Source organism: Phocoena sinus, chromosome 18, assembly GCF_008692025.1.
Source record: "Phocoena sinus isolate mPhoSin1 chromosome 18, mPhoSin1.pri, whole genome shotgun sequence".
Classification (NCBI taxonomy): Eukaryota; Metazoa; Chordata; class Mammalia; order Artiodactyla; family Phocoenidae; genus Phocoena; species Phocoena sinus.
The window spans coordinates 33,012,359-33,038,057 of NC_045780.1; the positions used below are offsets into that span (position 1 = coordinate 33,012,359).

The 25,699-nt window shown below is 37.3% G+C and overlaps 1 protein-coding gene across 1 annotated transcript in view; it reads right to left on the reverse strand.

Annotated features, from left to right (window-relative positions):
• The window catches only part of DIAPH3 (diaphanous related formin 3), a 574,550-nt gene that overhangs the window by 218,456 nt on the left and 330,395 nt on the right, over positions 1 to 25,699 (reverse strand). The window contains 1 exon segment of the mRNA XM_032611534.1: positions 6,703 to 6,827. Coding sequence (XP_032467425.1) covers positions 6,703 to 6,827 — 125 coding nt within the window.

Here is a 25,699-nt window from a genome sequence, read left to right on the forward strand (position 1 = left end):
GGTGCTGCTGAATTCTCTTAGCCTTTGCTTGTCTGTAAAGGTTTTAATTTCTCTGTGGAATCTGAATGAGATCCTTGCTGGGTAGAGTATTCTTGGTTTTTCCCTTTGATCACTTTAAATATGTCCTGCCTCTCCCTTCTGGCTTGCAGAGTCTCTGCTGAAAGATCAGCTATTAACCTTATGGGGATTCTGCTGTATGTTATTTGTTGTTTTACTGTTGTTGCTTTTAATATTTTTTCTTTGCATTTAACTTTTCATAGTTTGATTTATATGTATTTTGGCATGTTTCTCCTTGGATTTATCCTGTTTGGGAAACTCTGTGCTTCCTTAACTTAATTGACTATTCCCTATCCCATATTGGGGAAGTTTTCAACTATAATCTCTTCTAATATTTTCTCAGTCCCTTTCTTTTTCTCTTCTTCTTCTGGGACGCCTATCATTCGAATGTTGGTGTGTTTAATGTTGTCCCAGAAGTCTCTAAGACTGTCCTCAATTCTTTTCATTCTTTTCTCTTTATTCTGCTCTGCGGTAGTTATTTCCACTATTTTATCTTGCAGGTCACTTATCCGTTCTCTGCCTCAGTTATTCTGCTATTGATTCCTTCTAGAGAATTTTAAATTTCATTTAGTGTGTTGTTCATCATTGTTTGTTTGCTCTTTAGTTCTTCTAGGTCCTTGTTAAACATTTCTTGTTTATTCTCCATTCTATTTCCAAGACTTTGGATCATCTCTATTATCATTACCCTGAATTCTTTTTCAGGTAGACTGTGTATTTCCTCTTCATTTGTTTGGTTTGGTGGGTTTTTACCTTGCTCCTTCATCTGCTGTGTTTCTTTGTCTTCTCATTTCGCTTAACCTACTGTGTTTGGGGGTCTCCTTTTCGCAGGCTGCAGGTTCATAGTTCCCGTTGCATTTGGTGTCTGTCCCCAGTGGCTAAGGTTGGTTCAGTGGGTTGTGTAGGCTTCCTGGTGGAGGGGACTGGTGCCTGTATTCTGGTGATGAGGCTGGACCTTGTCTTTCTGGTGGGCAGGACCACATCCAGTGGTGTGTTTTGGGGTGTCTGTTAAGTATTTTGCCTTTAGGCAGCCTCTCTGCTAATGGGTGGGGTTGTGTTCTTGTCTTGCTAGTTGTTTGGCATAGAGTGGCCAGCACTGTAGCTTGCTGGTCATTGAGTGGAGCTGGGTCTTAGAGTTGAGATAGAGATCTCTGGGAGAGCTTTCACTGTTTGACATTACATGGAGCCAGGAGGTCTCTGGTGGACCAATGCCCTGAACTCAGATCTCCCACCTTAAGAGGCACAGGCCTGACATCTGGCTGGAGCACCAAGACCCTGTCAGCCACACGGCTCAGAAGAAAAGGGAGAAAGAGAAGAAAAGAAAGAAAAAGAGAAAGAAAGAAAGAAAGAGTGAGAGAGAGAAAGATAGAAAGAAAATATAGTTATTAAAATAAAGATTAAAAAAATTAAAATGCAATAAAAAAAGAAAGAAAGAAAAAAAAAGACAGAAAGAAAGAAGAGAGCAACCAAACCAAAAAACAAAGCCATAAATGATAACCAGCACTAGAAAAAAAAAGGACAGACAGAACCCTAGGATTTATGGTAAAAGCAAAGCTATACAGACAAAAATCACACAAAGAAGCATACACATACACACTCACAAAAAGAGAAAAAGTAAAAAGTATATATATATATATATATTAAAGAAAAGGAAGAGAGCAACCAAATCAATAAAGAAATCTACCAATGATAATATAGGGTAAATACTAAAGTAATGTAAACATAAAACCAAAAAGAAATTAGATGCGGAAAGCAAACCCTAAGTCTACAGTTGCTCCAAAAGTCCACTGCCTCAATTTTGGGATGATTTGTTGTCTATTCAGGTATTCGAGAGATGCTGGGTACATCAAGTTGATTGTGGGGATTTAATCTGCTTCTCCTGAGGCTGCTGGGAGATCCTTCTCTTCTTTGTTCGCACAGCTCCTGTGGTTCAGCTTTGGATTTGGCCCTGCCTCTGCCTGTAGGTTGTCTGAGGGCGTCCGTTCTTCGCTCAGACAGGACGGGATTAAAGCAGCAGCTGATTTGGGGTCTCTGGCTCACTCAGGCCATGGGGAGGGAAGGGTACGGAGTGTGGAGCGAGCCTGCAGTGGCAGAGGCCACCATGACGTTGCAACAGCCTGAGGTGCACCGTGTGTTCTCCTGGGGAAGTTGTCCCTGGATCACGGGACCCTGGCAGTGGCGGGCTGCACAGGCTCCCAGGAGGGAGGTGTGGATAGTGACCTGTGCTTGCACAGAGGCTTCTTGGTGGCTGCAGCAGCAGCCTTAGCGCCTCATGCCTGTCTCTGGTGTTTGTGCTGATAGTCGCGGCTCGCGCCCATCTCTGGAGCTCGTTTAGGCGATGCTCTTTTTTTTTTTTGCGGTATGCGGGCCTCTCATTGTTGTGGCCTCTCCTGTTGTGGAGTACAGGCTCCGGACGCGCAGGCTCAGCAGCCTTGGCTCACAGGCCCAGCTGCTCCGCAGCATGTGGGATCTTCCTGGACCGGGGCACGAACCCGTGTCCCCTGCATTGGCAGGCGGACTCTCAACCACTGTGCCACCTGGGAAGCCCTAGGCGGTGCTCTTAATCCCCTCTCCTCGCACACCCTGAAAGAATGACTCTTGCCTCATAGGTAGTTCCAGACTTTTCCCGGACTCCCTCCAGGCACACTAGCCCCCTTCAGACTGTGTTTATGCAGCCAACCCCAGTCCTCTCCCTGGAAACCGAACTCCGAAGCCCGAGACTCAGCTCCCAGCTCCCACCCGCCCCGGCGGGTGAGCAGACAAGCCTCTCGGGCTGGTGAGTGCTGATCGGCACCGATCCTCTGCGGGAATCTCTCCACTTTGCCCTCTGCACCCCTGTTGCTGCACTCTCCTCCGTGGCTCCGAAGCTTCCCCTCTGCCCACCCCCTGTCTCCACCAGCGAAGGGGCTTCTTAGTGTGTGGAAACATTTCCTCCTTCACAGCTCCCTCCCAGAGGTGCAAGTCCCATCCCTATTGTTTTGTCTCTGTTTTTTCTTTTTTCTTTTGCCCTACACAGGTACGTGGGGAGTTTCTTGCCTTTTGGGAGGTCTGAGGTCTTCTGGCAGCGTTCAGTAGGTGTTTTGTAGGAGCTGTTCCACATGTACATGTATTTCTGATGTATTTGTGGGAAGGAAGGTGATCTCCACGTCTTACTACTCTGCCATCTTGAAGGGCTCTTGAGCAGGATATTTTAATCTGAGACTTAAAAGTTTATTAAGAATGGGTTAAATGGAAAACAGGTGAGAGAGAAAACAGGCAAGGGAGGAAAGAAGACTAATTCAAAAGAAAAACTCTCCTCTTACAAATCACTCAATTACGTAACTTCCCACTCTTGCAAATGGACCATGTATTATACTAGTTTACATCTCACCCATTTTACTCTTCTATTTTACTCCTAACCACAGTTCAATTAAATAAAAATGTACTAAATTCATTTACCTGAAAAATGCTGTGCTTTATGCAGTGTGGAATATAGATATAAGGAAGATGCAAGACTTTCTCTCAGTTTTAGCATCTACATAGTAATTTGAGGAGCATCCAAAATATTGCTATACAGTGTAATAACAAAAAAGAAAGTGTGAAAATAAAGTGCAATAACAATGAAGAAATTTAAAGACTATAAAATGGAGAAGAGTCGAATAACGTGTCACGTAAGTTGTGTGACAAATACAAAAATATAGAAATGTCTAGCAAAATGATTTTTCCTAAGAGACTTGGGAGAGGGGGTAGGATGAGGAGAAAAGAGAAAGGTAAAGCCTTGTGCAAGGAGAATTTCAAGGGTGATGCTCTAGGATCTATTTTCTATTTTCCTCAAAATAACATATATTCCAGAATGTAAAGGTCAGAAGAAATGAAAAAGCATCGCATGACACCAATCCTGGCATTTTCCTAATTTTCTCACTGATAAAGAATTTAATAAATGTGTATACCTCACATATAATACTTTATATATAACAATATTGGTGACCCTACCACAAAACACATTACACATTTTCAAGCAAATATTTACAGTGAAACTACTCTACTCTAATTATACTTTTGACCAGGCTTTGCAATCGAAAAGTAACATAATAATTACTGAAAAGTCAATGTGATATATATGAAATAATTGTGCATGCTTTTTAAAGAATGTACTAAATTTGTATTTTTTAATATTAAGAAGTGTATGTAAAGAAAGCAAGTACTTGCAGAATAAAAATACAGTATACTATAGTTGAGTGCTATTCGTGAAATTTCATTTCGTAAAATTATAACAAAATTGTACACTATAGTTTAAAACAATTCAGTTAACAGATTAAAAGTTCACTAAATCATGATTGTTTAATGTAAATATCTATTTGCAAAAATGCATTCTTAACAACTTAGGTAACACACATATGCTTTCAGAATTTGTTGATGATCCAAACATTTGATATGTGCTTTAGCTAATAAGCACTAATATTTAAAACATAAAATTCCAGTGTTAACAACCCAAACTTTAAACACATTTTTATTCATTGTGCATTTAGTTTCCAAATTCTTCCAGTTTCTAAATGTAAGAAGCTCACAATTTGCCATTTTAATAAGATCTGTATAAATGCATTTAATATTCAAAATCTGACTTGTTGTCAGTCCTAATTAAAGTAAACAAAGCTTTGCAATGAATGAATTTAATTACTTTGAAACTAGTATGTCTAACTAAGATGAAAAGCAAACGAGTACAATCTAATCTCAGCAAAGAATATTTATGATTATAAGCTTTGTCAATAGCAAAGTGCACCAACTGTTCATATATCTGACTTCCAAGAGATACATGAATGCTAATCAGTTCATTAGAGGCTTCTAGGTTGTGATATTTAGCGACAGGATGTAGAAGCTTTCTTGTCCATGGAGTGTAATTGTACTCAGAATGAAAAATTGTTTCCAACAAAGCTTCATCCTTCCTATTTCTGATTTCCTGCTCATTGCTTTTTATGAGCTACATGCCTTTCAAGAAGCTGACATCATTCAGCTTCTGTGTCATATGAACACAAGTATGCATAGGTCCTGAGATCATCTGCTGAGCAGGATTCTACCACCTTTATTCTAAGCTCAGGAATTTATCTCAGGTCCTATGTTCCAGGTAACTGAGCTTCATAATTAGTACACATACCGTATATTACCAGAAACTGTATGCAAGCAAAACCTTTTATAAAATGCTTTCTATCTATAGGGAACAATAAAAAGTGCCTCAGTGAACAGTTCTTAATGATTACAATTGTCACATATGAATATTTTAATTTGATAAAACTGGGGTGGGGGAAGCTAAGAATGATGAATCTGATACAATTCTGCAATAACAAATTTTGTTTAAAAAGCATACTTTGCCAAATCAGAAGGTGTGGCAAATATATATTTGATGGATAAACACAGATTTTAGTTTTAAAAAAACAACCTTCTCAAACGTAGTGATAAAGGCATCCTGCCTAATAAAAGAAGAAACTGGGTGGACAGGAAACATATGAAGGGAAACAAACACATTAGCCTGAATTGATTGTTGCTGGAGTGCATTTTTATGATATCTCCCAAAAGAGACAGTGAAGAAAGCTAAAATTGAACTAATTAACAATTAAGCTGAAAGTATATAATACAATAAAATCTATGACAAGCCAGGTAATAATTTTGTGATTTGACAAATCTCAGGGGAGAAGAGATAGAAAGAGGAAAAGTAGTTACTTTATTTCAAGTATCTCAGTTTAAAATAAAATATTAGGAGTATCTATTTATAAGAGCTCGTTTAGAAGTGGGTTATCCTTTCATATAGAATTCTGAAGTCCATATGGAATTTTGATAATGCATAGTAGTAATACTTTATTTGAAGGCAAAAGATATCTAATTTCACAGAATGGTTTGGAAAGCAACTAAACATTAGTTTCCGGAAATAAAAAAAAAAAGTTTACTACTTCAATCACTCATTAGAGATTAACTGACAAACTTAGTGAAACCGAAGATAAATGAATTTCAAGGAACCTTAAATTAAGCAGGACACAATCCTAATGCTATTAGTTTTTATGTATATATGTATATCCACACACACACTTCCACATAAACATACACACACACATATTTTGTCAATGTTATTTTGGGTCTAGAGAATACCTACACCAGTAGTGATTGGGATAGGTTCGGTTCTGATTTTGGAACCATGTCGTATTTCTAAAGGAGATTTTAAAGCTTCTTGAATATGAGTTAATTTTTAATATATAACAACTCTTGAAATTAAGCTGACTAGTCACAACAGTTTATAAAGTCTTCATCTGCTTCCTAAAACATTTCAAAAGTATCTAAATCACAACATGACATTAGATTCAAACTTCCTCAAATTGAGTTTTCCTATCCTTTCAGTTTACCATGAACATCAGAAGGAAATAGGGCATATGGAAGGAAAAAGATGAGACAACATATTATTCATATTAATAAAAAGGAAAAAAGGATTGAAATCAATAAACTTCTATATTATTCTTGATAGGTAAAAGCCTTGATAAATTTCCTTGCAAGAAGGCAAAGGTTAAACCTTCTATAATTTGGCTCTGTAGGGTGATCTCTGGTTATGCAAGTATACTTAAAATGTTAAGTAAATCGTACTCCTAATTGACTAGTGACTTAAGTTATTTAGATATCAAAGGATATGGACATCTTTGTCACAAACTTATCATGCAAGTCCTCAGGAGGGGGAAAGATTTTCAAATCTTTCTCAAGCTGTTGAAGCTGCCTTCCCATCTGCTTCAAATTCTTTTCCAGCGTTTCTACAGAAACTAAGAGAGAGAATATTATACGCATTAGAAGGACAGAATTATAATATAAAAAAGTAAAACACTCTAGAAACAAAACATTTGTGAAAAACCTTAAAATAATAATGGAAATCCACTAAAATAAATGAAAGGTAAATTTCATTTAAATTTTTTGATTTTTAAATCCAGAAATGAAGAAAATTTAATAAAAGATTATTTAAAACAGAAGATGAAATTTAGGAAAAGCTCACATGTACAAACCACATTCAAGAAATACTTTTTGGGGCTTCCCTGGTGGCGCAGTGGTTGGGAGTCCGCCTGCCGATGCAGGGGACATGGGTTCGTGTCCCGGTCCGGGAAGATCCCACATGCCGCGGCAGCGGCTGGGCCCGTGAGCCATGGCCGCTGAGCCTGCGCGTCCGGAGCCTGTGCTCCGCGACGGGAGAGGCCACAGCAGTGAGAGGCCCGCGTATCGCAAAAAAAAAAAAAAAAAGAAATACTTTTTGCTGAAAATCAGTCCTTGACCTCTACAAACAAAACAAAATAAACAGTCTATTCAGCAAAAGAAGGCAAAGAAAGACAATGTTTTTAAAATTAACACTATTTCAATATAATTTTAGCATTTTTCAAAATCATGATCTTTTGAGAGGGAAAAATAAAATATACATGGAAAACATGGGGAAAGTATGCTCTTCTGTTCAAGGTCTCCCATGACAGGAATGAAAAGGTATCAGGGGTTATCTGAATAACATGTGAAACAAATGTCAAACTTTCTTCAGTGGTACTATGAGGACAATCTGTGTTTATTAACTAATAAAGATTTTTTTGTGTGTACATTCTTGCCCAGTGCAAATCACAAGTGATTTCACATACAGCTAAACCCAGGATGGATGGATATATGGCTGGATGGAAGACAGATATACTATAATTTTTAATTAACATTTAAATTGAATGTGTTAGCACACCATTGGACAAAATCACATACTTAAAACATTATGATTAAGCTTGCTGATCAAATTTTATTACACACACACATCAAATTTGGGAAACACCTAGTGAAAAGACAAATAAAATCTGAGGAACTCCCATGTAACAAAACGCACAAGGCAAACACTGGGAAGGAACATAGGTGGATTATTTGTTTTTTTCTGACACCTAATACTTCATTCCAATAGCTACCAATTCTCCAACGCCAACTGGGTGTCTCCCAATTCACTTCAATCCTGACATGCATTGCCTGGAGTTAGCCCAGAACCCACAGGTTTAAGGACTTAGTCTCACAAGACTGCCCTCACTTCACAGGACAGTCACAAGTCCCAGGGATCACCCATACTTCTAACCAATGATAAATTCAAGGGTTCCCATGCCCTCCCCACCAACCCATTTATTTTTTATAATGTGAAAAATTATAATGTGAGTTCCCTCACAGAACTCAGGGAAGTACTTACTATACTTGCTACTACAGTTTTTCTTATAAAGGATATAACTCAGGAATAGCCAATGGAAGACATGCATAGGGCAAGGAATGGGGAGGGAGGGGTAGCACAGTCTCCATGCTCTCTCCAGGTACGCTGCCCTCCCAGCATGTCCCTGTGCTCACTACAGCAGAAGCTCCCTTAGCTTCGTCATTTCAGTCTCATCGCAGCTTTCACGACACAGGCACAATTGAGTACATCACTGGCGATTGGTGACTGAACTGGAGCTCAGAGGGTGGGCTGAAAGTTCTAACCCTCTAATCACATGGTTGGTACCTCTGTCAACCAGTGCCCCCATCCTGAAGTTCCCTAAGCTGGCCCTCCCCCCATCTACCTTGAGTCATCTCAGTAGCATACAAAATACACTCTCATCATTTAAGAAAGATTTTAGGAATCAGGAATAAGACCCAATATATAGTTTTTACTCTGCCACATGGACACTGAAGTGCATGTCTGGTCAGAAGGCAGAACTCCAGTACCTGTGAGGAGGTATAAGATGAGTACGTTTTTGATTTATGAGTTGTCACCCTCAGAGCTGCCTAATAGCCTGGGCAGCCCTCATAGGAGACCAGCTGCTTGTAATTGAACATAAAGCTATCCCAGTGAGTGAGTGCTTCTCAGTGGGAAGAGAGAAGGGCTTCAGGTTCAGATGAAAGGCTTATCAGGGGATCCTCTGAGCCTCTTCCAACTCATTGGTAGCAGTGGGTCAGGGACTACGTTCTATCACTGTGATATGAAGCAACTTCTCACTGGCTCAATTTCCACATGAGTGAAATAGGAAGAATCTCACCTCATACCTTTACCTCACTGCTATTTCATAAAGATCAAATGCTATGATATAGGATGAAGAATTTTTTTTAAATAAAATGGATTATGAGATGTTACTCTTATTCTTAGAACTCAGTAAGACATGAAGACCTTAAAGATTAAAGTCAGTAATATTAGAATCTAAGGAAACTTAAAAAGAAAATCGTCATCATCACCATCATCATCATCATCAACATGCCAGGAACAGTGTTGTAGAACTCAGGCTAAAAAGAAAAGTTGCTAATTTCAAGAGCAAAATGTTTGGGATGTTAGGAAGCTTTGGGGCATATTCAAACATTTAAGGTTGACATCATAAGGAGTAAGCAGGTTGTCTTAAAAAATGGTTCTGTGGCTACTCTACAGATAGAAATCCCATTACACCATTATTTAAGCTTCATCAGCACTATCTGATTACATTTATGTATTATCGTTAAGAGAATTTAAGTGTGATTGATCAACTTTTCACTGCTGGCTTTTAAATGAAGACCAAAGCACAACTGAAAGAAAGAAACGTGTGTGCAAGTTCTAGGAGAATAAAATATCCAATGTTTGGGGCCATCTGATGGGTAAAACTAAAGAGTATTTAAGAATTTCTTTGGTGTTTTTCTTTTTCAGCAATTATGTTCACAAAGATAGCACCTTTAGACATCCGTGAACATTATTTAGCCACACTTTTCTCATGTGTCAAGTTTTTTGAGGTCAGTGACTCTAATTTTTTGTATTAGAAATCGCAACTGGAGCACAGAATTTTAAATTGTACACCCTCAAAGAAGTGTTAATTTACTGGTGTCTCTGTATCTGACCTGTGTATGAATTTTATCTTTCAACTTTGTCACATTTCTTAACCAAGAAATTAATCTTATTTTTAATTCCTTTTCATTATTTAGAAGTAACAAAACATAGCCATCATCAAACAGAATTCACTAGATTTTTTTAAGGTAATTTCAATTTTTGCATTTTACTCAATATTCAATCAGATGGGATGTCACCTCAGATACCATGTATCTCTGTCCCCAGCTAACTGCCCATCTGTAATCTCCACACGTTAGTGGGCAGCAGAACCATAAATTCTGTTTCCTGTGCTAGAAACCTGCTAGTCTTGACCCTTCCCTCTCCTGAACCCTCAGATCCAAAGGATCGTGACATTCCTCACATTTTACTTGACAAATAGGACCTACTTCCTTGCTAGGTTGAACACTATTCAAGGCATCTGGAACACTTTTCTCTGCCCTCTTGTCTCCTATTGTTTCTCTCAGAGCCATATCCACACTGTACATGGAAGTTTCCAGACAAACATTAATTTAAAGATGTCTCTTCCCTGCTTAAAAACCAGACAATAGGGCTTCCCTGGTGGCGCAGTGGTTGAGAGTCTTCCTGCCGATGCAGGGGACGTGGGTTCGTGCCCCGGTCCGGGAGGATCCCACATGCCGCGGAGCGGCTGGGCCCGTGACCCATGGCCGCTGGGCCTGCGCGTCCGGAGCCTGTGCTCCGCAACGGGAGAGGCCGCAACAGTGAGAGGCCCGCGTACCACAAAAAAAAAAAAAAAAAAAAAAAAATCATAAAAAAAAAACCAGACAATAAACCGCTTACATGACAACATCGGAGTTCCACCCACAACTTGGCTCTACCTCCTAATCAGCCACACTTTACAGTTTACAACACTTTACAGTTACACACTTTACACTTTACAACAGTCCTGCTTGAGCTCCCTTCCTCCCAAACCCTTTCATCTATTCCGTACCTGATGCTGGAAATACCGTGTCTATTTGCCTTGCCCACTCCACCCAAGTCATTCTTATTCATACTCTACAATATGATTCCAAAACCCCGGTCAGGCCCCTGGTGACGTGCCTTCCCTACGTATCATACCTGGTAATTATCTCTATCTTTGCAATTACTACACTCTATTACTTTTATCGTTTTATGTATCTTCCTTTCCCAACTAACTGGGGATTCCTAAGGGAAGAGAGCCATATTTTACTCATCTTTGTACCTTGGGTTACATAACATAGTACAGATACTCAAATGTTTGTTGAAGGAATGGATTTTGTATTTAACTTTAACCTCTTGAGATAAAAGCATTAAAAATGGGAAAATATAACAGATTAAATATCTAAAACCTTAAAATCCAAGACAGACTTTTCTCCAAGTGCCTAGTTATTATGATAATTATACACTAGAGGTGTTAGAAAAGTTCTGAATAAAAGTCAAAATCACAACCATAAATATTTAGATTTACAGAAATCATGAATATAGGCTCTCCGTAATATGATGGCCTCTATGATTTACCACATTAAGATTTCAAATAAAAAAGGAGAAATTGTATACATTTAAGTAATCTCTGTAATTAAATAATAATTGTCTATGAATATCTCCTGGAGGTATTGGTCATTATTTTATAACAAGCTTACTAAGAAATGTCACAGTCATTCTTACATACCATGATACATTTCAGGGAAGTTGATTCCTTTAAAGAATGCTTAAACAGCAACTTATTAACAAAAAACTGTAAACATTCAAACTAAATTACCCTCCCTATGCTCCCAGACACAATTGTTCTGTGAGAGAAACTAGGGCCTATAGCATTTCAAGCTTTCAACATAGTGATTTTTCCTAGACATATGTAATAATAAAGGTATTAATAAAGCTGTAAGAATATTTCACAAATGCACATTAAAAATAATAAAATGAATGGACAAGATGGACAAAAACCTCAGTACCATTAAAAGAAATCCCTAACATTAAATAGGCCTAGAACAAAATCTAAGATCTACAGTATCATTATAACATTCATTATGTTGATGGAAAAGCATAAAACTGAAATAAGATGGTAAAAAAAGCAGAAACTCAAAATAAATTGCAGCTTGGTTTATAACAGGCAAAGGTGTAAACTGAAAGAAGCAATGCTAAGTGACTGGCCAGTCACCCTCAGCTTGTCTTCTGCTCAGCTTTTCCTTCTTCCCATTGTTCTGATTCTTGATGGAACTCCACATAATAATACATTATAATTTGCATTCCCTAATTAACTTATTATATTGGGTTGGCCAAAAAGCTTGTTTGGGTTTTTCCATAAGATGTTACAGAAAAATCCGAATGAACTTTTTGTCCAACCCAGTACTACAGAGGACCTGACTTACGTTCCACTTAACAATTTTTCAACTTTACGACGGTGGGGAGAGCTATGCATTCAATAGAAACCATACTTCATACACTGAATGCTGACCTTTTCCCAGGATAGCAATATGTGGTACACACTTTTGTGATGATGGACAGTAAGCCGCAGTTTCTAGTCAGCCATGCAAGAGTAAACAATCGATACGCTTACAAACCATTCTGTACCCAGAGAACCATTCTGGTTTTCACTTTCAGCACAGTATTCAATAAATTACATGAGCTATTCAACACCTTATTATAAAATAGGCTTAGTGTTAGATGATTTTACCTAACTATAGGTTAATGTAAGTGTTCTGAACATGTGTAAGTTAGGCCAGGCTAAGCTATGAACTTTGGTAGGTTAGGTGTATTCAATGAATTTTCAACTTATGGTATTTTCAACTTGCAATGGGTTTATCTGGATGTAACATCATCATAAGTCAAGGAAGATCTATACATGCAATGATGGTTTTGCTGTTACCTTTTTTATATACATCACACTGCAAGGGAATTGCCTATATTTGTTATGGAGTCTGGAGAGAGGACAGGTAGGCAGAAGGCAAGCAGAGGAAATGACAAGCACAACCAGTGAAAGGGCTCCAGTCGGTTCTGCTGACCCATTTCCCCCACTCTGGGCAGAAAAGAAGTAGCCTTGTCCTCTCTGACTATAAAGAGGGTGCTAAAGGCATAACAACCTTTTTACAAGAGAAAACAATATTAGTGGGAGAAGCCTATCTAATGGAAAATCATGTTTACCTATAAGAATTTGAAAACTCCTTTCTGCAAATAAGATGTTCAAGAAAATGGTAAATATTAAAGAAAAGAGGCCCATAATAGAGATGTTTGTAACAATATTCAAAATATTCCCTCAAGATAATGGTTTTGTGTGCATGTTTGTGGGAGGGAGGTGTGGCTGCTTTTAATGTGTCCCATGATAAATATTAAGGATAGACTAACTGACATGCAAATTATGAGATGAGTTTTCATGTATGGCTACTGGAGACCATGCAGCCTAACAAGTCCTAGACTGCATGCATATCTCTAAACTTGAAAAATTCCAAATTTTTTCTCCTGCTTAGATCCTGCTTGGAATTCCCCTGAACTCCAACTGCCCACTGAGTATGTTTACTTAATATTTGATAGGCATCTTAAACTCACATTTTCAAATTGGAACTTATCTTCCTTCTGGAATCTGCTCCTGCACCTCAGTAAATGATTGGTGTTATGACTCCTCTCTTTCCCTCATACCCCACACAGCCAATCACAGAGTAAATGCTGTTGATTTCTACCTTCAATGTAGGTGCATTGCCTAAATCCTTCTCACCACCCTTGCTACAACCTCTTGGTCCCAGCCAACATGCTCTCTCCCCTGGATTATTCTTACAGCATCAAACTGGTTTCACTGCATCTGCCCATTGTTCCTCTACATTTTTCCCCAAAGAAGCAGCCAAAGCAATCCTTTGAAAATGCAAGTCAGATGTCACTCTTTTGCTCAAAGCCCTTCCAATGGCTCCCCATCTCAGAGCCAAGTCAAAATCCTTATAATGGCCAATAATGTCCTATTGGATCTGCTACCTTTCTGACCGTATCTCCTATTATGCCCTCCCCACCCCCGCCTCCCTCTGATCCAGTCTCACATCCATATCTAGGGCTTAGGCACCTGCTCTTCCCTCTGCCTAGAGTGCTTCTCTCACATACCTTGTCATGTCTCCTCACTCCTCTGTCAGGCTTTCACGCAAAGGCCTTCTCTATGGGGCCTTCTCTGACCTCCCAACCTACATTCCAAAAAACAAACAAAAAAACATCTGGCCTAGGATTCCACAGCTAACCACCTGACATAATATACATTGACTTCTTTCTTTGTTCTGTATCCACTACCTAAAATGTAAATTTCAAGAGAGTAGAGACTTTTTCCTTTGTGTTCATATACTACTCTATCCAGTACCCCAAATGGAACCTGAGACAGAAGAGTCATTCAGAAAACAACTCATGAAATACTGAATGAACGAATCTTATTTAAACCACTGTTACTTTTTTTCCTGTCACTTAAAGTCAGTCTAATGCTTATTCTTTTTTGTTTGGTTGTTTTTGGTTTTTTGTGTTTGTCTAATCCTTATTAATACAAGTGCCTAGGACAGTGTCTGCCATGCAGCAAGAGGTGGATAAACTTTTTGGAAAGAATTCTTTCCTGATAGGGTCAAAACATCAAAAACTATTAATAAGCACTAGTTCTTTTTTCCATAAAATATATAGTTTGACAGACAGCTACTGAGAAGCTGCCATCAAGGTGACAGACATATTTACGTGACACAAGGGTCTCCCAACTGATCAGTTTTAAATCTTTGCTTCTGAGGACAGAGGGGAAGATTATCTAAAAAGACGTTTTCTTTAGGTTTTCCTATGAAGGAGAGTAAACATCTGTTTAGATGTTTTTATTACTTCTATCATCTATCTTCAGTATTAGTTCATATTTCCATATGGCACTCCTCAATAATTCTGAGCTGATAAATTTGATTTTACATAACATGCAAATACCTCCAGGAAAAAAATAACTATAAGTTGTTGAAGAGTTGCTGGAGACTAGTTGTTTTCAAAGGTTGTTTAGTAGTAGGAACCCTTTTTCAAAAGAAATTTTATACCAAAGTTCAAAATATGAATTAAAAATAGTGTCAGGCTGAAGCACAGAAGGGTAAATAGAATCCACTTTCCATATTCCATTCCTTATGCTATTATGTCCAATTGGAGAAAATGCATTGAGCTGTACATTTATGATTTATGCAATTTCCTCTATGTATATTATTATCTAATTTTTAGAAAGTACAACAGTTTTTCAATAACACAAATCTACAGAATTCTTGGTCTTGTACTCTAAAACTTGCATGATTTTTAGGCAAGACAGTTGGAATCCGTTCAAACAATTTTCGAGAATATATATTAAAATTCTATAATAATATATTATATCCATGTTTACCTGCATCATTAATGACAGCATAGGCAGATATGTGTAAACAAGGGGCAAGACAGGAATAAAGATGCACACCTACTAGAGAATGGACTTGAGCATATGGGGAGGGGGAAGGGTAAGCTGTGACAAAGTGAGAGAGTGGCATGGACACATATACACTACCAAACGTAAAACAGACAGCTAGTGGGAAGCAGCCGCATTGCACAGGGAAATCAGCTTGGTGCTTTGTGACCACCTAGAGGGGTGGGATAGGGAAGGTGGGAGGGAGGGAGACGCAAGAGGGAAGAGATATGGGGACATATGTATATGTATAGCTGATTCACTTTGTTATAAAGCAGAAACTAACACACCATTGTAAAGCAATTATACTCCAATAAAGATGTTAAAAAAAAATAATCACTGAAAAACAACTACAACAAATGTAGAGAATATTTACATGGTGCTTACTAGGTGCTACATACAACCTTTATAAATATGTACACATACAACCCTATTTAATCATCACACCAAACCTCTAAATTAATACTACTATTATCCCCATTTTATATATAAGAAAACTGAGTCCTAGAGAGGATAAGAAACTCATCCAAGGTTATTCCTCTGGCAATGGGCAGAGTTGGGGTTTGAACCCCAGGTGTCTAGCTCCAGAGTCCAAGATTGTAACAACAGCCTCTCCTATAATATAATGCCTCTATCACGTTTTTATTTCACCACTGAAATCATTTATTGGAATTACTGTAATTGTCACTGTCTATCAATAAAAACTCCTTAAATTCAGCGGCATATTATGAATTTCAGCTTTAACTGCTTCAGTATTTGCATATGATGATATAAGAAAAAGGTATTTCGAAGCTCATCATCAACAATAACCCTTAAACACCAAAACATTTCACAACATAATATAAACGCTTTCTATATATAAAGCTAACAGTGCAGTTACCCTTAACTATTTCATAATACTCAGAGATGATGGTGCTGCCTCCATGCACTTATAGGAGTGATGACAAGGATGACTGGAGCAGGTTGAATAGTGTCCCCCAAACTCCATGTCCATCTAGAACATCAGAAAGTGACTTATTTTGAAACAGGGTCTTGCAAAGAGAATTAGTTAAAGATCTCAAGATGAAACCATCCTGGATCTAGGGTGGGCCCTAAATCAAGTGATTGCTGTCATTAAAAAGAGATGTGAGGATACAAAGACATGGAGAAGAAAGCAATATAAAAATAGAGGCACAGGGATGCCAAGGATTGCTGGCAGCCACTAGAAGCTTAGAGAGAGGCATTGGATGGTTTCTCCCGAGAGACTACAGAAGAAACCAATCCTACCGACACCTTGATTTCAGATTTCTGTATTCCTGAACAGTTAGAGAATAAATTTATGTTGTTTAAAGTGACCTGGTATGTGGCGATAGTTTATGGCAGCCCTAGGAAACTAAAACTACTAATTCAAGATTTTGCAAGCTATATAAACACAGTCTGGTTTTGGGAAGCAGCTGGCAATTCTACCTTCAGCATCTTATCAGCTCCATGCCTCTTCACCCAGTTGGTAACATGTCAGTTTTGTGAGCAATGAGATTCAACAGACAGCCATAACTGTGTTTGCTCCATCCACTGCTTAGGTTTCTTTATAGTATACAGATTTGTTATGTTAAGCTATCCTTCAAAATGCTGGAAAATTTTCTTTCATCTACCTGGTTTGTAATTTCTCACTTCATGTTGCAAAACTGAAGTGCAATAAATACTGCTTCCCAGCCAGCAGTCTAAGAAAGCTCCAAGACCTTGGTCGTCACTGTTGATCCTGTCCTGTTACTTGATGTTAGCTATGGCTCATAGGTGACACTGATAGAACTATTCAAATAGCTATTTCAAATCTGTAGCTGGCCAAAAATCTGCAAACACTGTAAACTGTTAGTTTCTTGAAAAGATTAATGCTGTATTGATGCCACTTTCAGTCTGCTAACCTCCAAAAAAGATACAGAGGTCTTCCTGGTGTGGTTTTCTCCTTCATCATCATCTATCAGCCCAAGCAGCAGCCAATTCAGGAAATGTTCCTAGCTCAGTATCTTAAAAAGCAATCTTTAGCTGCAAGTAGTTCCTCCATGTCAGTGTTCTTCAACGTCACTCTAAAGAAGCCTTAATCCTTCTAGAGATTTTGGCCATGTTCTGTCTATATTCCTTTCTGCTGCCTTCCAAAATAGTTTATATTTGCACCATAAAATAGTGTAATACAACCTTATCACACTCAGGTCTCCAATTTAAACTTCTGATGCCAATCTACATAGATAATCCTTGGAAATAAACTGGCAGGACTTAAATAAAATGTTGCTCATCAAACAACTTGGACCTAGTGGCTCTTTACCAGTACACTGCACTCCCAGTACACTATAAATATTTTTCATAAATCCTGCAATTACCTTGGAATGGTTCAGTTATATTTCATCATAACTTTTTATGTTAAAAGTATTAATTTGCTGAATGTAAAATTTTATATATATAGCCCTTTTAGTAAGTATATGGAAACCTACATGTGAATTGCCTTTTAAAAATAAATTTATTTTTAAATTATATTTAGCTTGTAGTAATATTAAAATTGTTTTACAGTCCCTGAGTATATGTATTAGATGGCTACAGACAGTCAAAATATTTGAGATATAACTACATAGGAGTCATAAACTAGCTTTCCAGACATAGCTTCTTACTCTTCATCTATATGTGGAATCAATGGTACACAAGTAGGAGACATCGAATACTTTCACTATTTCCACAGGACAATGGAAAAAAAAAAGGTAAAACCATCTATTTATACCTCACATTTAGAAAACTGTCAACAGATAGTTCAGAGTGTTACTAGTCTTTGTTAACTACTTGCTTATAAGAAAATTACAACTATTAAAGTAGTAAAACAGGGAGAAGTGGTAAAGAAATATATGTAGGGATATAATGAGTAAAAGACATGATAAAACAAAACAAAAACCTAGTACACTTAGTTCAGTGTAAATGAATGCATTTTAAAATAAGATCCAGGAGATGCCACAGATCTCACCCTGAAAATTAAATGTAAATGCTCATGAATATATTTATTTAGAATGCCTCAATATTTCCTCATATATGTACTAATTTATGTGTCGTCTATTCATAAAAAGGAATTGAGGCATACTTGGAATTACTTAAAATCATGTGATAATTCATGGCTTGTGTAAGAACCTTTGCTATTCCTAAACTGATTACTAGTGAACATCCAACACAGCAGGTCTAGGGCTGTTTCTTCAACTTATCTGATAAAGTAAAAAATCATGCAGTATAGGCCACTCTATTCTAAAGCCAAAAAACTAAGCAAGAAGAATGTCTTAAATTATTGGATTAGTTTGCTAGGGCTGCCATCACAAAATGCCACAGACTGGGTGGTTTAAACAATAGAATTTATTTTCTCACAGTTCAAAATGTTGGTAAGTTTGATTTCTTCTGAAACATCTCTCCTTGGCTTGTAGGTAGCCACCTTCTCTCTGTGTCCTCACATGGCTGGTCTGGTATGCACACTCCTGATGTCTCTCTGGGTCTAAATTTCCTCTTCTTATAAGCACACAGGTCAGATTGTACTAGGGCTCACCCTATGGGTCCCATTTTAACTTAAGCACCACTTTAAAGACCCTCTCTCCATATACAGTCACATTCTGAGGTACCAGGGGTCAGGGTTTCAACAAACAAAGGGCGTCAATATATGGGGACAGAATTCAGCCCATAACAGAATATATTTTGTGCTCTTTATTGACAATTAAAGCAATATCCTACATGGTTGTCTTCTGTAACTAAATTATCTTACTATAAATGCCCCCACCATCAACAATGTGTCCTGTCAAATTATTTCATTGTATTGCCAGAAATATACACTAAGAATGTGTATTTTCATAAAACTCTTAATACTTTACAATTGGTTTAAAATATCAAAAGAATTTATTTATCTTGCAAAATTATGAGGCCCCAACTTTAATCTCCATGACTTAATGGTTCCAACTAACACCATGTTGGTTGTGTTGTTAATTTTGTTGCATAATAAACATTTTTATATATTTACAATATACACTTAAAATATAAAATGCAGTTGAATTAATAACTAATACTGAATATCTAAAATATATATCCAACTTGCTAATACATTTTAATCGGCATTTTTGGAAGTCTATAGCATAAGGAGGTTAACGGAAGCCTTTGAAAATGCTTTTTGCTTGTTACAGCAGATGAATTTGAAATTTTCAAACACTCTGCATTTCCAGGTGACAGCCACCTGGAAATTAAGCATTCTAAGTGCTCACAATAGGTGAATAAAAGACAAGCATTCAGTATTTAGTAAGGCATTTATCATAAAATGTTGGAAAGTCATGAGGAATTGAAAACCAGGAGATGTATTTGACTAGACAAATATTTGGGCCAGACCAAGGTATTACTAGCGAAAAGCAAACAAACAATCTTAAAAGCAGAGAGGTCTATAAAACAGAGCAAACAAAAACTCAAATATAAAACATCAAAGAATGCTCCTGAAAGTTGAAAATGTGGAAATGGAAAAAGTGAAAAAAATTAAAAATGGGCAATCATTAAATCCACTCTGATAATACACTGAATACTGTCCTTTCTCAAGAAGCTAATTTCATTCCCAGCAGTTCCAGGAATAGTCTCTAATCTAGAGTAGTAGTTCTTGAATAGTGGTTTAAGATTTTCTGGAAAACCTATGAATTTATCATTAAAGAAAGATTGGAATACACATAAACTTAGGTGAGGTTCCCAGCAAGCATCAGGAAAAAGTACCAAAGGGAAAGGGACATTTGCTTTAAGGTACCTGACAAAGGAGAGATCTAGACAACATTCTAGGCCACAGCTGCCACTTCCCACAGAACCTACCACACAGCTCTCAGCTGATGTGCTGAAGGCTAGGAGGCAGGGGAAATGAGAAAAAGGAAATCAGAAGAAACTGAGTCAAAAAGGATTTTTCTCAAGTAAATAAAATCTGGGGAGGACAGAGTAAGGGAGTAGGAATCAAGAGCCACATTTTACAGCACATCATGATATACACACTGAAGTGTAGCTGGAGATGGCAAGTAAGCTGCTGGATATGCAAGTGTGGAGCTCAGAAGGAAGTCTGGGATATAAATCTGTAAGTCATTAATGTAACGATGCTATTTAAGCCCTTGGAGACTAAAGAGATCACCTAAGGAGAAGCTACAGAGAGAAAAAAGAGAAGGACTCAGTATTAGGCTAATAATATAAGCAATACTTAGAGGGTGCATAGAAAAAGGGGAGGAAGTTGCGTATATAAAGAAAGGAGACAGTTGGGACAGAAGTCAGATGTGAGTGAGGTAACCGGGGCTGCACCAAGACACAGAAACCACACCTTGGACCAGCAGCAAGACAGAGCACAGTTTCTGACACAGTAATCACACAACACATGCTTGTTAAATGAATGAGTGAACAAGTGAGTTACAGACTAGACTAGCATGGTATCTCTAGAATTCAGAGTTAACTATTTAGGGAAAAATGGAAATATATGGAAGAGCTATAATACCTTAAAAAAGACACGGGCTGAACAAGGTGACATTGTAAATTTACCTTGGTATTATTTTAATACACTCCAAATCCCCCCAAAGTTTGGTCATATTTTCTATTCATTAATAAAACGTCATTCCAAATTAATATGAAACAGGTTATTGTGAAAAAAATCAATAAAACCATCATAGATTAGAGTTCATTAATTTCAACTGTTTAGACAAGGGAAAAACGTACTCAACCCTTAGAAGTCCATAAAGAAAAGAAATATTACAATGGTATACAGAAATACAATAATGATCAAAAAATATTTTCACTGAAATACAACAGAAAAGCTGTAAGCCATTATCTTTTAGCAAAGAAGCAGCCCTAATGAAGTAGATTCTTGAAAACTGTCATACGGGTAAGCTCATTAGTTACAATGAAAGCTCCCCCTGCTGATCCAGGAGTACCTAATGGCCAGGATATGTTATGTCTCAAAAACAAAGGTACTTTTAAATTCATGTGATAGCTCACTGAGGAGATTTCAAATCTGGAAACTTTCAAATGATGATGTATAATATAAGAGCACTGAAATTTTCCAAAGAAAACATAGACTTATTTCATCCAAGACTACATTAATTCCTCTAAAATCTCATTCATTAATAGGGTAATAAACTCATGAAAAGAAATCTAGCTCAACAATCACCTACACTGTAAAAAAAATCTCTCAGCAATGGCTTTTCTATTTCAAATATGAAGTTGGCTGCTCCCTGTGAAACATATTCTCAGTATCTGCTGGCCCATACACATATGCATGCCTCCGCTGTAAAAGATGGAAACTAAAACCCCTAAAGGCCCCAAAATGCCCCACAGAAACACCAAAAAAGAAAACAAACAGAAGAATATCATTACCAAGTTACAACTCTGCAAGCAAACCCTTCTGAAAGTTACATACTTTTCAAAAGCAAAATATTATAATATTTATACAGAATTTTAAGTACAATCAAATGAGTCAAAATAGATAAATGACATTTATCTTAATTCATGCAAAAACTGCTAGAAAATGTATTATACAATAAAAAATACATCTGAAAGAGAAGTATGTTCCAGCTTACTATTTTGTTTAAGAACTAGTAGGAAAAATAGTAAAGTGACCAGAAATTCAAACTGCTATTATGAGAAAATGCCCACATTGATTTTATCTTTGCTAAAAACCTAATGCTGATGTAAGCTATTAACTACTTAACCATCTATTCCCCAGAAAAAGAAATTGCTCTATATTTCAAGGCACTTGAAGGTAGCACTTCTTCACCTAGTACTCTGTTGCTTATCAAGCTAAATATTCATCAAGAACATGTATTTTCAATTCCTTTTCATCCCATTTACTTAAATTTTATTCCAGAATTCCAGAAAACTCATTTTAAGAAAGGTGCCTTCCTTGAGTTAATGAACTAATCACGTAAAAGCTATTGCGAGTATCTGTGAGTTATTTATTTAGTTTTTTGGTACGTGGGCCTCTCACAGTTGTGGCCTCTCCCATTGCGGAGCACGGGCTCCGGACGCGCAGGCTCAGCAGCCATGGCTCACGGGCCCAGCCGCTCCATGGCACGTGGGATCTTCCCGGACTGGGGCACGAACCCGTGTCCCCTGCATTGGCAGGCAGACTCTCAACCACTGTGCACCAGGGAAGCCCTCTGTGAGTTATTTTTAATGTTCTTTTCCTCTGTGCCTTTTTGCCCAGTCTCACATTGTTTAATATGAGAAGATGATTTGGATTATTTTCCCTTCTTAAATTCCCTTAAAACACTTACAGCTATACAAAGGGACATTATCTTACTATGCCATGAACATTTTAAGGTACACAAGGGCAAAGTAAGGAGTAATCCATTAGAACATTAGGATGCAAGAGTGAAAAGTTAAAAGACTTATTTTTTGCCTTAAAGATCCATATTAATTGTTTCCAAATTAATTTTTCAACAGACTATATGAGATATACATTTCAAAGAAACATATATCTCAGGAAAAAGTGTGAAAGAACATCTCATCCAATCACATACCTCTCTGCAAAAAAAAGTGCTACAATCCCCACTTTATAGAAGAAACAATTTAAACAGGGTATGAGGACAGCAGAAGCAAGAAGAACTACAATTCTGCAGCCAGTGGAATAAAAACTACATTCACAGAAACATAGACAAGATGAAAAGGCAGAGGGCTATGTACCAGATGAAGGAACAAGAAAAAACCCCAGAAAAACAACTAAATGAAGTGGAGATAGGCAACCTCCCAGAAAAAGAATTCAGAATAATGATAGTGAAGATGATCCAGGATCTTGGAAAAAGAATGGAGGCAAAGATCGAGATGATGCAAGAAATGTTTAACAAAGACCTAGAAGAATTAAAGAACAAACAAACAGAGATGAAAAATACAATAACTGAAATGAAAACTACACTAGAAGGAATCAATAGCAGAATAACTGAGGCAGAAGAACAGATAAGTGACCTGCAGGAAAGAATGGTGGAAGTCACTGCCACAGAACGGAATAAAGAACAAAGAAAGAAAAGAAATGAAGACAGCCTAAGAGACCTCTAGGAAAACATTAAATGCAACGACATTCACATTACAGGGGTCCCAAAAGGAAAAGAGAGGAGAAAGGATCAGAGAAAATATGTGAAGAGATTAAAGTCGAAAACTTCCCTAACGTGGGAAAATAAATAGCGACCCAAGTCCAGGAAGTGCAGAGAGTCCCATACAGGATAGACCCAAGGAGAAACAAGCCAAGACACATAGTAATCAAATTGGCAAAAATTAAAGACAAAGAAAAATTATGGAAAGCAGCAAGGGAAAAACGACAAATAACATACAAGGGAACTCCCATAAGGTTAACAGCTGATTTCTCAGCAGAAACTCTACAAGCCAGAAGGGAGCGGCATGATATATTTAAAGTGTTGAAAGAGAAAAACCTACAACCAAGATTATTCTAGTCAGCAAGGATCTCACTCAGATTCGATGGAGAAATCAAAAGCTTTACAGAAAAGCAAAAGCTTTACAGAAAAGCAAAAGCTAAGAGAATTCAGCACCACCAAACCAGATCTACAACAAATGCTAAAGGAACTTCTCTAAGCAGAAAACAAAAGAGAAGAAAAGGACCTAAAAAAACAAACCCAAAACAATTAAGAAAATGGTCATAAGAACATACATATTGATAATTACCTTAAACGTGAATGGACTAAATGCTCCAACCAAAAGACACAGGCTTGCTGAATGGATACAAAAACAAGACCCATATATATGCTGTCTACAAGAGACCCACTCAAAACCTAAGGACACATACAGACTGAAAGTGAGGGGATGGAAAAAGATATTCCATGCAAGTGGAATTCAAAAGAAAGCTGGAGTAGCAATACTCATATCAGATAAAACAGACTTTAAAATAAAGAATGTTACAAGAGACAAAGAAGGACACTACATAATGATCAAGGGATCAATCCAAAAAGAAGAAGATATAGCAATTATAAATATATATGCACCCAACATAGGAGCACCTCAATACATAAGGCAACTGCTAACACCTATAAAGGAGGAAATCGAAAGTAACACAATAATAGTGGGGGACTTTAACACCTCACTTACACCAATGGACAGATCATCCAAACAAAAAATTAATAAGGAAACACAAGCTTTAAATGACACAATAGTAGATTTACTGATGTTTACAGGACATTCCACTCCAAAACAGCAGATTTCACTTTCTTCTCAAGTGTGTACAGAACATTCTCCAGGAGAGATTACATCTTGGGTCACAATTCAACTCTCAGTAAATTTAAGAAAACTGAAATCATATCAAGCATCTTTTCTGACCACAACGCTATGAGATTAGATATCAATTGCAGGGAAAAACACGTAAAATACACAAACACATGGAAGCTAAATAATACATTACTAAATAACCAAGAGATCACTGAAGAAATCAAAGGGGAAATCAGAAAATACCTAGAGACAAACGACAATGAAAACACAACGATCCAAAACCTATGGGATGCAGCAAAAGCAGTTCTAAGAGGGAAGTTTATAGCTATACAAGCCTACGTCAAGAAACAAGAAAAATCTCAACTAAAAAATCTAACCTTACACCTAAAGGGACTAGAGAAAGAAGAACAAACAAAACACAAAGTTAGCAGAAGGAAAGAAATCATAAATATCAGAGCAGAAATAAATGAAATAAAAACAAAGAAAACAATAGCACAGATCAATAAAAATAAAAGCTGGTTCTTTGAGAAGATAAACAAAATTGATAAACCATTAGCCAGACTCTTCACAAAGAAGAGGGAGAGGACTCAAATCAATAAAATTAGAAATGAAAAAGGAGAAGTTACAACAGACAATGTAGAAATAAAAGCAACCTAGAGACTACTAAAAGCAACTCTATGCCAATAAAATGGACAAACTGGAAGAAATGAACAAATTCTTAGAAAAGTATAACCATCCAAGACTGAACCAGGAGGAAAAACAAAATATGAACAGACCAATTACAAGTAATGAAATTGAAACAGTGATTAAAAATCTTCCAACAAACAAAAGTCCAGGACCAGATGGCTTCACAGGTGAATTATTTCAATCATTTAGAGAAGAGCTAACACCCATCTTTCTCAAACACTTCCAAAAAATTGCAGAGGAAGAAACCCTCGGAAACGCATTCTATGAGGCCACCATCACCCTGATACCAAAACCAGACAAAGATACTATCAAAAAAAAAAAAAAAATTACAGACCAATATCACTGATGAATATACATGCAAACGTCCTCAACAAAATACTAGCAAACAGAATCCAGCAACACATTAAAAGGGTCATACACCACGATCAAGTGGGATTTATCCCAGGGATGCAAGGATTCTTCAATATATGCAAATCAATCAATGTGATACACCATATTAACAAACTGAAGAATAAAAACCATATGATCATCTCAATAGATGCAGA